Source organism: Anomaloglossus baeobatrachus, chromosome 3 (genome assembly GCF_048569485.1).
Source record: "Anomaloglossus baeobatrachus isolate aAnoBae1 chromosome 3, aAnoBae1.hap1, whole genome shotgun sequence".
Taxonomy (NCBI): Eukaryota; Metazoa; Chordata; class Amphibia; order Anura; family Aromobatidae; genus Anomaloglossus; species Anomaloglossus baeobatrachus.
Window position 1 is genome coordinate 107,182,232 of NC_134355.1, and position 13,408 is coordinate 107,195,639.

Here is a 13,408-nt window from a genome sequence, read left to right on the forward strand (position 1 = left end):
CAAGGCCAACCGGCACAATCCGGCGCTAATACAAGTCTATGGGTAATAAAACGAATCCGATGTGGATCCATTTTATCCGCAATATGCCAGATTGTGCCTGACGGCGAAAAACGGATGTGTGAAAGCAGCCTAAGTCATAAGTTTACGTACGCCATTTAATCCTAGTACACCGCCCTGAGGTCAGTTAGGATCACTACTAGATTTCAAGAATGTGACATTCTGTAAGTTTATATAAATGTGATTAATATTTAGTAGCACTGCCCTTTTAATTGTGTAACTTGAGTCACTCGTTTCCAGTAGCCTACCAAAAGAGTCTGTGGAACTTTATCCCATTCCTCCTCAGAACTGGTGCACCCAGGACAGGTTTGTAAGTTTCCTCGCTTGCACAAAGGCGTTATCGCGGAAACGCATGTCCTGACACAGAGACATTGTTTGTCCCCAGTATAATTATGCCAACTCTGTTATACATGATTTAAATAAAGGACATTTTTTATTGCCATCTGTCGATGCTTAGCTGGACAATTTTTGGAATTATGAATCCAACAATGTATAACTTGGCTTACTGGGTGCAGTCGTTCTGACACAAAGATTTTAGATTTTACATGTAGCAAAGCGGACATTGCTTTCCTTTTTTTCCAAGCTACTTAAGACAACTTGGTGTATGTAAACTTTTGACCCTCCTATTTAGTGAATTATAAAGGAACTGATCAGTTGAACATTTGTGGAGCAAAATTGCTTGTTTCATTTACAAAGTAGATATCAAACAACTTTCTAAAATTATATAATCTGTTGACCTGGAATCTATGGATAAATATGACTTTTTGTATATGTGTATGTAAACCTATGACAAACTGTACATGTGGTATTGTAGGATGGTTTGTTAATAGATCTCACAGGAGGAAAGATACTATAAGATGCTTAAAAACTAGTGATTGAAACTTAAAGCAGTCACTGGGGGTCATGATCAGTGGAAGGTTTTAATTTCTGTTTTAGGGTAGCATGTCAACCCACTAGTCATGAACAAGGGAATGGAAATCTGATAACTGTTCAGTTTAAGGCTACTTTCACACTTGCGTTGTGCGGCATCCGTCGCATTGCGTTGTGTGACGGATGTAACGGATGCGTTGCATATAGCGCACAACTGATGCGACGGATCCTGCAAAACAACGCAATCCATTGTAACTTTTTTTTCAGTGATTTACTCAATTGAGCATGCTCAATTGTGTAAAGACGGATCCGTCACAGGAATCCGTCAAATGACGGATTCCGCCACCATAGGCTTCCGTTATAAAAACGACGGACGCCGACGGAATCCTGCACATTGCTTTTTTTTGACGCTCTGGGAAGCGCAGAAAAACACTACATGCTGCATTCTTTCCATCCGGCGGATGCAACGCAGCGTTGGCCGGCAAATACACAGCAAGGCCATCCGTCACCAATACAAGTCTATTGGAAACAGCGCACATCCATTAACGGATTGCGCTGTTTCCCAAAGCAGCGGATTGCGACGGCTGCCAAACAACGCAAGTGTGAAAGTACCCTTAAGAAAAAAAATGTAAACGTGATTTCCTATATCCCACCATAGAAATAACTAACCTCTCCCCCTTCCCAAAAAAAACAAACCCTCATGTAAATTACCGGCCCAGTTGTAACGAATACATGTCCCTTTTTGCTAAAATGAATGGAGACTAAAGCTGGGTTCACACATAGCGAGAGCGACGTTGCTGTTACGTCACCATTTTCTGTGACATAACAGCGACCTAGTAAGTCGCTGTTATGATCGCTGCTTAGCTGTCAAACACCGCAGACGCAGCAGCGATCATAACAACACGCGTCGCTGTGGAAGCCATGCTTCACTTGGTAACTAAGGTAAATATCGGGTAACCATTACCTGATATTTACCTTGGTTACCAGCGCACACGCTTAGCACTGGCTCCCTGCTCTAGCCGGGGTACACATCGGGTTAATTACCCGATGTGTACTCCGGCTACGTGTGCAGGGAGCCAGCGCTAAGCGGTGTGCTCTCACGCTGCCAGTGCCGACTCCCTGCACTCCTAGCCAGAGTACACATCGGGTTAATTACTCGGGTAATTAACCCGATGTGTAGTCTGGCTAGGAGTGCAAGGAGTCGGCACTGGCAGCGTGAGATCAGCGGTGCTAGTAACTAATGTAAATATCGGGTAACCAAGGAAAGGGCTTCTTGGTTACCCGATGTTTACCGTGGTTACAGCTTATCGCAGGCTGCCAGAAGCCGGCTCCTGCTCCCTGCTCGCTTCAGTTCGTTGCTCTCCCGCTGTCACACACAGCAAAGTGTGCTTCACAGTGGGAGAGTGACGACCAAAAAATGAAGCAGGACATTCAGCAACGACCGGCGACCTCACAGCAGGGGCCAGGTCGTTGCTGGATGTCACACACAGCGACAGCGACGCGACGTCGCTGCTACGTCACAGAAATTGGTGATGTAGCAGCGACGTTGTTGTCACCGTCGCTGTGTGTGACACCACCTTTAGCCAAAAGTAAACTTACAGTACTTGGGTTTGTTTCACTGTGTAGTAATACTAGGACCTCCTACAGGTCTAATGAGCTGAAATTCACTACAGGGGTTTAAAATGATTACGTTTAGTTCACTGGAACCACAAGTCTTGTAGCAGTGAAATAGACATTAAAGGGAATCTGTCAGTAGGATCAACCCCTAAGCCGTCTATATGAGTATGTAGGTTATTGGAAGCTGAACACGATACCTTGATATCTGCAATTAGATGTTTTATTTTAGAAAAATCCACCCTTTTCTTAATATGTAAATGAGCGGTTAAGATCTATGGCCTGGACACTGATCTCCCTGAGACTCTACCATTATAGCTTATTTTAAATGATAGAGTGAAATACCTGGGTGAGACATGTAATGACTGATGTATAATGACAAAAAAAAAGTTGCATGCTGAACTGTGTCATATTCAGTTATGACCTGTTCAGATTGCATGTTAGGGAGTGCCAACAGTCTATGTAATGACTGATATGTAGATCAGAAGAGCAGACTGTCTCACACTGGTAACGCCTCCTTTCATTTAAAATAAGCTCTGGAGGCAGATACTCAGGGAGATCAGTGTCTGGCCCAGAGATCTTAACAGGTTATTTACATATTATTTAAATAGCTACTGGTAATGTACCACACTGGTGAACTAGGCAAAAGCAGCAAGGACGGGGTACAGAGTATTAAAATTTAACTTTTAATAAATCCTATTAAAACGGAAGCAGGTAAAGCCTTCCTCCACATATGTTATCTTAAAACCAAGACACGAAAATCCCCTTCAGCATGTATAGGGGTACCATCAGGCCCAGGACAGCGCCTGTGCAGATAACGTCAGTAGGTAAGCTGACCCGTGCCAAAAAATACACTGGGACAGCCCACCCCTTTTGGGCCCGGACCAACACGGTATCAAAACAGGTCACAAGAACCCTTAAGCGAGATAGAGGAGGATGGAACGATCTCACCACATCGGACGACGATCCAACCCCTATCAGAGATCCTCAAGTCCTCCTGGGCGTCCCGGTGGTCCTATTTCAGTGGACTTAACACCTGGTCCCCTTACGGAGATAGAGGTCCTGATGTCCTTGTTCTCCCAACGCGTTTCATATACAAAGATAATCGTCAGGGGAGTATCGAGAGTCAGTCCTTATATCAAAAGGACAGGACAGGACATGCTGTGAAACAAACACATAAACCATCAGATACCTATATCCAAAAACAGACTCCCCATGCAAACAATAGGAAAAAAGTACTGGCAGGATCTTACCGGACGGCAAACAGCGGGGCTCCTATATGCTGCGCACCGCTGTATTGCGTCCGCCATCTTTTTAAACCCTGCTCAGCTGCCCACGTGTGGCGCCGCGCCAGTGCCGACCCTCCCACACTTCCGGGTCGCACTGTGGAACGCAGGCCTGGACCGCAAACGTCACAACCAGTGACGTAGCCGGCGCATGCGCAGAACACGCTGCCAAAAAAAGGCAGCGCGCATTATCCACGGCGTCACGCCCCCTCAAACCGAACAAATTCAATTCACTGGGCGGGCAGAGAAACGTAGCACCAGCACAACAAAGTTGAGCCAATTAGTCATGGGCGTTACCAGTGTGAGACAGTCTGCTCTTCTGATCTACATATCAGTCATTACATAGACTGTTGGCACTCCCGCTATCTGCGGATTTCATTAACACCTGGATACAGGTATAGAGGAACTGAGTTGGCATCTAGATGGGAGAAGGAGGTTACTGACTGTTCTCTAAAGCTTATGACCTTATTGTTGGACGAAGAACGTAAGCGGTTGGCGGGCCTTGAGGTTACTCTCAAGGAGCAAATTGATATCACTAAGAGATTTTCTACGGAGGGTGAGTTTACTGCTAAAGAAACCATTCTGCAGAACACTATAGAGAAATTTCAATACCACCTTAAAGAGAAAAAACACCGCTTTTACGTACGTGACCTTCAAGATTTTAGAGACAATAAGGCATATAGCTTTTTTCTATCCAGACCCCCTAGGCCCAACGAGATTGACAGCACCTCTACGGACACTGAGGCATCTGACATCGAGGGGCGTGGTGGAGCACCGAAAGGTAGGGGTAGGAATAAAGGGAAAAATAGAGGTAACAATCGTTTTTTAGAACAAACAGGTTACGCTCTGAGGAACAGACAGAAGCCTGCGGGCACCTCTCTCCCTCTGGTCCAACTCAGGTGATAAATCTTTCAAAAAGGGAACTGACAAGCGGTGAACTGTCGGTCTTGAACAAAGGCCTTACCTTTGTGCCCACCTCTGATTTTAACACGTTCGAAGGGGTCAAGGATCTTAATCTCTTCGTTCGAAAATTAAGGTGGAAAAAACACTTTGTTAGGGAAGATAAAAGGCAGTGTTTGGAATTGGGTATTCCGGGTGACATTTTGGAGGACGTGAGGTTACTGTTTAATATTGGTGAGACTGACCCTAACCTCAGTGGCTTGGGACCCTTTACGGACCTTAAGCTAGGTAGTGAGAAAATGCCCCCGGTTGGTAGTGACGTAGGCTCCATTGACATTTTTTTGAATTTAGTAACCAAGGATCTTGAACAACTGAGTACGGCACATTCCTGTAAATTCAATCTTACAAAACAGGAGATGGCAGGTCTGCTATCCCTTGAAAAATCTCCTGATCTGATAGTGAAGAAATCAGATAAAGGGGGGAATGTTGTTGTGATGGACATCGATGGTTACAGGAGGATGTGCCTCAGCATCCTTAATGACAGGAGGAGTTACGGCAGGCTCATGGTTAATCCTACCAATGAACTGAAGGACATTTTGGTGACTGCTAAAGGGAATGGCCTGATTGACAAAAGGGAGTTTGAGTTTCTTTTTCCTAGTTTCCCGGTCACGCCCACTTTCTATTGTCTACCGAAGGTACACAAGGGGTTGGATCCGCTTAAGGGTAGACCAATTGTGTCTGGTGTGGGTAGTTTGACCCAGAACCTAGGAATTTATATCGATAGGCTCCTGAGGCCGTATGTCGTCTCTCTAAACTCTTACCTTAGAGACACCACTGATTTACTCAGAAAACTTGAAGGTGTCTCGGTGGATGATGATGTCATACTAGCGAGTATTGATGTGGAGTCATTATACTCGTCTATCGAACATGAAGCAGGTCTGAAGGCTGTACGGTACTTCCTCAATAGTAGAGGGAGACAATTTGAGGAACACAACTCTTTTCTTTTACAGATCTTGGAATTCTGTCTTACGCACAACATCTTCCTGTTTGGGGACCGGCTCTACCACCAGCTCAGGGGCACTGCGATGGGCAGCCCTTGTGCGCCATCGTACGCAAATTTGCTCCTGGGCTGGTGGGAGGAGACTGTGGTATTCGGGGATGAGTCAGCGTTACCCACGGACAGGATTGTGCTGTGGAGCAGGTTTATCGATGATGTGTTCCTTTTGTGGAAGGGCACTGAATCTGAACTCTCTGCTTTTGTTGCAGAATTGAATATTAATAGCCCTGGTCTCCGCTTTACATATGAGAGCAATCCCTCTAGTCTTCCGTTTCTGGACGTCCTGGTAGAAAAAACTGCAGAAGGGGGTATGGCCACGAGTACCTACCGTAAACCTACAGCGACCAATTCGCTATTAAGGTGGGAGAGCGGGCACCCTCTGGCATTAAAGAAGGGTATTCCTCGAGGACAGTTTTCTAGGATTAGGAGAAATTGCTCTAGTGAGGGGAGTTGTGCCGTGCAGTCTAACGATCTTGAAGCCCGTTTTTTAGAAAGGGGTTATCCACGTAAGGTCATCAATGAGGCTCGTAGGGTGACTGGTCGAATCGAGAGAACTAAACTATTGTATCCACCAAAAGAAAAAGAAGATGTCAAAACCAATGAGGCGATCAGGTTTATCACTACCTATAACAACGGGGCGAAGGAGGTGAGGAAGGTGCTTGAAAAATATTGGCCTATCCTAATGATGGATGAGGACATCGGGACATTTATCTCAAATAAACCAAGCATTACCTACAGGAGGGCTAGGTCCCTACAAGACCGACTGGTACACAGCCACTTCACTGACAACAGGGAATCTGGCAGCGGATGGCTTAGGAGTAACACCAAAGGATGCTTCCGTTGTAGTGGTTGTGTGGCCTGTAACGCACTAAAAACAGGAAAGAAATTTTCCAGTAATGTCACAGGAAAAGAATATGAGATCCGACACGATTTAATAGGATTTATTAAAAGTTAAATTTTAATACTCTGTACCCCGTCCTTGCTGCTTTTGCTTATTTACATATTAAGATAACCGTGGATTTCTCTGGTTTAAAGGTCCAGTCACACTAAACAACTTACCAGCGATCCCAACAACGATACAACTTGATAGGGATCACTGGTAAGTTGCTAGGAGGTTGCTGGTGAGATGTCACACTGCGACGCTCCAGCGATCCCACCAGCAACCTGACCTGGCAGGGATCGCTGGAGCGTCACTACACGAGTTGCTGGTGAGCTCACCAGCAACCAGTGACCAGCCCCCAGCGCCGCGTGGAAGATGCTGCGCTTGGTAACTAAGGTAAATATCGGGTAACCAACCCGATATTTACCTTGGTTACCAGCGCACGCAGCTCCACGTGCAGAGAGTAGGGAGCAGCGCACACTGAGCGCTGGCTCCTTGCTCTCCTAGTTACAGCACACATCGGGTTAATTACCCGATGTGTGCTGCAGCTACATGTGCACAGAGCAGGGAGCAGCGCACAATGCTTAGCGCTGGCTCCCTGCTCTCCTAGCTACAGCACACATCGGGTTAATTAACCCGATGTGTCCTGCAGCTACATGTGCACAGAGCAGGAGCCGGCACTGACAGTGAGAGCGGCGGACGCTGGTAACAAAGGTAAATATCGGGTAACCAAGGACAGGGCTTCTTGGTTACCCGATGTTTACATTGGTTACCAGCCTCCGCAGAAGCCGGCTCCCGCTGCCTGCACATTTAGTTGTTGCTGTCTCGCTGTCACACACAGCGATCTGTGCTTCACAGCGGGACAGCAACAACTAAAAAATGGCCCAGGACATTCAGCAACAACCAACGACCTCACAGCAGGGGCCAGGTTGTTGCTGGATGTCACACACAGCAACATCGCTGCTACGTCACAAAAGTTGTTCGTTAGCAGCGATGTTGCTAGTGATGTTGCTTAGTGTGACGGGGCCTTAAGACATCGGATCGCAAATATCAAGGTATTTTATTCAGCTTCCTATGACCTACATGCTAAAATAGATGGCTTAGGAGCGTTGATGCTACTGACAGATTCCCTTTAAAATATTAAGTCTGTATACACATTTATGTACTCACTGCATGCATTGCAACAGTTCATACAACCAGGGACATAGGTGAAAGACCAACAGGATGCTAAAACAGCCAACTGTGTGCTGGTACATGCAGAATTGCGAATTAAGAGCCTTTACCTTTGGTGTTTTATAGGAAGTGCATGGGTTTAGTGGATTACTGTTCTTTATCTGTACATCATCTTCAGTCTCTTTTTTCATGTGTTTTCGGATCTCTGGCTATGGACAGAATACAACAGAAATGGTAAAGGCATTTATTCACACATTTTTTGCGTTCCCTCTACATTAAGCTTACCGAAGACTTTATAAATATCTATATATCTATAGAGAGAGAGAGAGTATTGGCACCCCTGCAATTCTGTCAGATAATACTCAGTTTTTCTTGAAAATGATTGCAATCACAAATTCTTTGGTATTATCTTCTTCATTTAATTTGTCTTCAATGAAAAAAAAAATTGTCAGAAAGCCAAATTGGATATAATTCCACACCAAACATAAAAAAGGGGGTGGACAAAAGTATTGGTACTGTTTGAAAAATCATGTGATGCTTCTCTAATTTGTGTAATTACCAGCACCTGTAACTTACCTGTGGCACCTAACAGGTGTTGGCAATAACTAAATCACACATTGATGTTAGAACAAAACACCAAGAAAGCCATCTTACCAAACACAGTCCAGTGTATGCTGCTATTTCATGAGGAGGCTCTGCGTCGGATTAATGGCAGGAGCAATGATAGGACTCAGACAGGTATAGCCGAAACACGTCTTGCCGTGCGTTTACAGCAGTAATCTTCCATCTCTGCCTGAACTGATATATTTTTTGCTGCTATCTGTACTTTTTATTTAGTTTTTGAAATAAACAAAATATTTTTTATTCATCAACAACCATTGAGCTCGCTGGATTTATCCTTCCTCTTCTGTTCCATTGATGTTGGTGCTGCTCTTCCCGGAGAGTGATATGATTTCTGCATACTAATTAAAGAATGTACGTCTGGAACACCATAACAACATAGTTCTAGGTTTTTGAGTCTTGCACCTCGTTCACACCATTGGTGCTGCAGACTCACATTCTTTAATTTGTATGCACTGTCTGTCTGAGAACCCTGCCCCACCCACAGCCATGCGTCTTATTTCACATATATAGGTTGGTCCTTTGCTTCCAATACAGAGCAAGTTTTTTTAATTGCAGGTGAGGTTACACATAGGTTAGGAACCCCAAAAATAGCGATTACCTTGGCGTGGTTTTGGGTCTCTTTTGCATTGATCAATACAATGGCTAAACATCTCTTATATTCTTATTATTCACAGCAGTTATGCATATTCCATTTTCATGTTTTTCATTTTTCCGATAGTCCATTGTATTTTTCAGGCTAGTCTTCCCATAGCAGTTCTGCATTTCATTATTCCCCTATACATTGTGACTGGTGTGCAACTCTTTACCCTATGTTTTTGAGTCTTGCAACTTGTTCACACCATTGGTGTTCCAGACGTACATTCTTTAATTTGTATCACATACCGGCTATAACCAATAAGCAGCTAATGTTTGGCTACATATCTTACATTTTTTTTTCTTTTTGCATAGGGGTCTGGAATAGTGATGAGTGGACCCGTTGAAGTTTGGTTCTGTGGGTTCAGCCGGGTTCTGGATCCTATCTTGATCTGAACTTAATTTGAAGTCATCGATTGGACAGTTTAGGTCTCCACGCACATGCATCCAGCCATAAACTTTTAGGAGTGTTTTTTTTTTTTTCATTTTTCTTTTTTCTTTTTTTTTTTGGTAGGGGGGGTTACACACTACATCTGAACACGCCGAATCCCTCCCCCCCACCCAAGTGAGAGCCATTCAAACACTACAAGTGGCTCGCACTGGGCTTAGCACCGAGCATATCAGAGCACAGCGATGATCGAGCGAGTGGTCAGCACACATAAAGCAACAGAACTGTTTTTTGTTTTTTTTTTTTGTAAAGTCTGTGTTTGGTACGATCTCTGAACTTCGGGTTTGCTCATATCTAGTCCTGAATTGATGACTGACGAGACTGGGGAAGTCAAGTAGGTAGTTGACAATCCCTTAATCGGTCTTTACAAGCTGCGATCTCGCTAGCGAGATCGCAAATGATTGTACCCGCCCCCGTCGGTTGTACGACACGGGCAAATCGCTGCCCGTGCCGCACAACCTCGCTTACCCCCGTCACACGCACTTACTTGCCCTGCGGCAGGCGTCCAATAGAAGCGGAGGGGCGGAGATGAGCGGGACGTAACATCCCGCCCACCTCCTTCCTTCCTCATTGCCGGTGGACGCAGGTAAGATGTTCGTCGCTCCTGCGGTGTCACACACAGCGATGTGTGCTGCCGCAGGAACGAGGAACAACATCGCTAATAAACAGAAAACGATTTTTTGTTTCAAGACGACCTCTCCGCGGCAAACGATTTTGACCGCTTTTGCAATCGTTTAAGGTCGCTCGTAAGTGTCACACACTGCGATATCGTTAATGATGCCGGATGTGCGTCACAAACACAGTGACCCCAACGATAATTCACTAACGATATCGTAGCGTGTAGAGCCCGCTTTAGTCCTTGACCTCATGCTAAAAAGAGGACGAGGCGGATACTAACCCATGTATTCTCTGCGAGATTTCTACAAGAAAGCCAAAATGTATACTGGAGCGAAACTTCTCAGGCCTTGATCAGTTACTTCTAGGCTATGTATTGCGCGAATACTAGAAACAGACTGTGCCCCTGGGAGGGAAACACTGGTTTCTATTTGAGTAACACAAATGGCTTTTTTTACCTCAATATATTAAAATGGAGCTGTGCAGCCAAAAATACACACTTTGTTATTTTAGTCTCTAATCTTTCTCTTATACAAAGAGACTTTTTAGTGAAAATAAAACTCAGCATTATTCCAAATGTCCACCTGAATTTATTATTAACCTTTGCTGGGAAAGAATCCAGAAGTCTTCAGCTTTAAAATTCATATTCATAAACCTGGACCCATTCATAGCAAGTTTTCTTCCATATCAATGAGCCTAATTAATATGAAAAAGAATTATGAAATGTGATTTTAATCACTACATTTGCTTTTCCATGCAGGTTATCTGACCTTTTCTGGGGAAGACGGCAGTAACACTCCTTGTGACTGATTATATGTATTAAACTCTGGCATTTAGCTTAAAATAAGAATGTTCACAGTCTGTCTTGTCTTTACTGTATATGAATATATTAATGCAGTGGGTTTTAACTCTACTTCTCATTTGCAGTGACTGGCCTGACTTGTATTAATAGAGGAAATCCTGAAGGCGTCCTGTTAGAGCTTTTGCTATGAAGAAAAGTCTGTAGGCCATGATAATTATGTCATTTGTAGCTTTCTAGCCAATCACATAATAAGCAAAGTTGCCTATGTGCCAAGTGTGGAGGCACTGATCGGGTACTTGTGTGATCCTAATTTATACAGGTAGCATGAAGTTAATAAAATCTTTGGTAAATAAGCAATATATATTTAAAGAACAAGCATTTAAGTCGGTTACTGATCTAGTGTTCACATATTTAGCTACGCAGTACAGAGATTGTTGCCATGTAGACCGTGTGTCTTTAAAGTGAATCTGTCACCAGATTTTTGCTACCTCATCTGTGAGCAGCATGATATAGGCAAAGAGATCCTGAATCCAACAATGTATCACTTACATTACTGGCTGCAGCTGTTCTGACGTTTTAGCATATAGCGGAGCTTAACAAGTGGCCTCTGCCCACATCAGGTTTTCTGTGTACTTTTAGACAGAAGCTGCTAATCACAAAGGGTGGTGGAGTCGGACTTCAGCTCCCGAGTCGACTAAACGATAAAGCTAGGAAGCTTAACCTCATAACGACGGCCGTATGACTTAAAGCGGCGGCAAAACAGGGTACTTATTCTGTTCCGCCGCTTTAAAGCGTCGGGCCGAAAAAAGCCTGTAGCGCCCCCCAGCGACCGAAAATCTCGGGGGTTTCAGCTACCGGGGGTAGCTGAGACAGCCCAGATTATGAATCGGGGTGTTTTTTTTTTAGACCCCGATAATGTGATCGCCAGTATACACCGTATACTGACGATCACATAAAAAAAAAAAGAAATGGCCGGTAAAACTGATTTCTTTTTCATCTGACGTGATCAAACATGTCAGATGAGAAAGAAATCTAAACCCCTAGTTCCCCCAAAGCCCCCGGTACCGGAGAGTCCCCCCACCACCCCTACCCCCCCCCCTCCGGAACAGTCAAAATGGCGCCGAAGCGCACAGAAAACTGCCGCCGCCGGCTCTGCATTCATTTCCCTCTGATCTGAAATGATCAAACATTTCAGATCGGAGGGAAATGTCCTCCCCCTGACCCCTCCTCCGGTACACCGGAGCCCTCTGGTCCCCCAGAGCCCCCTCCGGTTCTCCAGAGCCGCCCCCTTCCCCCTCCGGAGCATGCAAGATGGCGGCGTGCAGCGCACAGAAGCGTGTGGCCACATTCATCCTGCTCTTTCTGTCGCATGTGACACATCACATGCGACAGAAAAGTTGTCCCCAGGTCCCGCCAGGTCTCCCGCCGTCAGCCCCCGGTCTTCCCCGTTACCTGGCTGCTGCTCCGTCCCCGCGATCACTCCGCCTCCTTCTGGAAAGCTGGCGCCGCATGTGCAGACAGCGTCTGTCAGCTGGATCCTTGCAAGCAGGGACGCTGACCTCGCTGCTGCACTGTGGACCGGGGGAGAGTGAGTGCAGTAATCTGCAGCCACACTCCTCACATGGAGAGCCTGCTGTTCTAGAAAATGGGGGGGTACGTTCTGTGAGCGTGCCCCTCATATTCTAGAATAAGGTTACTGCAGGTCACTCTGCCCTAGGTTGGACCGGGGCAGTGTGAGTGCAGTATTCTCAATTACTGCACCCACACTGCTTATGGAGAGCTTGCTCTTCCAGAAAATGGGGGATATGTTCCCTGAACGTGCCCCAAATATTCTAGAAGGTCCAGAGTCGTCGAGGGACCTCTAAAATGGATTACAGCGACCGGAATTTATTTAAAATAAATTGGTGGAAGAGGGAATGTTTCGGAGTTTTTTTTCCAAATAAATTTTTTTTTTTGTCTTTATTTTTTTCTATTACTGACTGGGTTAGTGATGTCGGATGTCTAATAGACGCCTGACATCAAAAACCCCAGGGCTTGATGCCAGGTGACATTACAGCTGGTATCAACCCCGTATATTACCCCGTTTGCCACCGCACCAGGGCGCGGGATGAGCTGGGGCGAAGCGCCAGGATTGGCACATCTAATGATGCACCACTTCTGGGGCGGCTGCTGCCTGCTATTTTTAGGCTGGGAAGAGTCCAATAACCATGGCTCTTCCCACCCTGAGAATACCAGACCCCAGCTGTCCGCTAGACCTTGGCTGGTGATCTAATTTGGGGGGGGAACCCACGTTTGTTTGTTTTTTTTTCTTTTTAAAAAAAACGCCTGGGGTGCCCTCCAAATTGATCACCAGCCAAGGTGAAGCTGTCAGCTGTGGTTTGCAGGCTACAGTTGTCTGCTTTACCCTAGCTGGCTATCAAAAATAGGGGGGACCCCACGTCGTTTATTT

At 45.4% G+C, this 13,408-nt stretch overlaps 1 protein-coding gene across 2 annotated transcripts in view; it reads right to left on the bottom strand.

Moving 5' to 3' along the window:
- VRK2 (VRK serine/threonine kinase 2) overlaps positions 1 to 13,408 on the bottom strand; it is a 148,222-nt gene that overhangs the window by 1,143 nt on the left and 133,671 nt on the right. For both annotated transcript variants that reach the window (XM_075339369.1, XM_075339368.1), the window contains exon 12: positions 7,948 to 8,046. In XM_075339369.1, the coding sequence (XP_075195484.1) occupies positions 7,948 to 8,046 (99 nt within the window). The remainder of the gene's footprint in view (positions 1 to 7,947; positions 8,047 to 13,408) is intronic.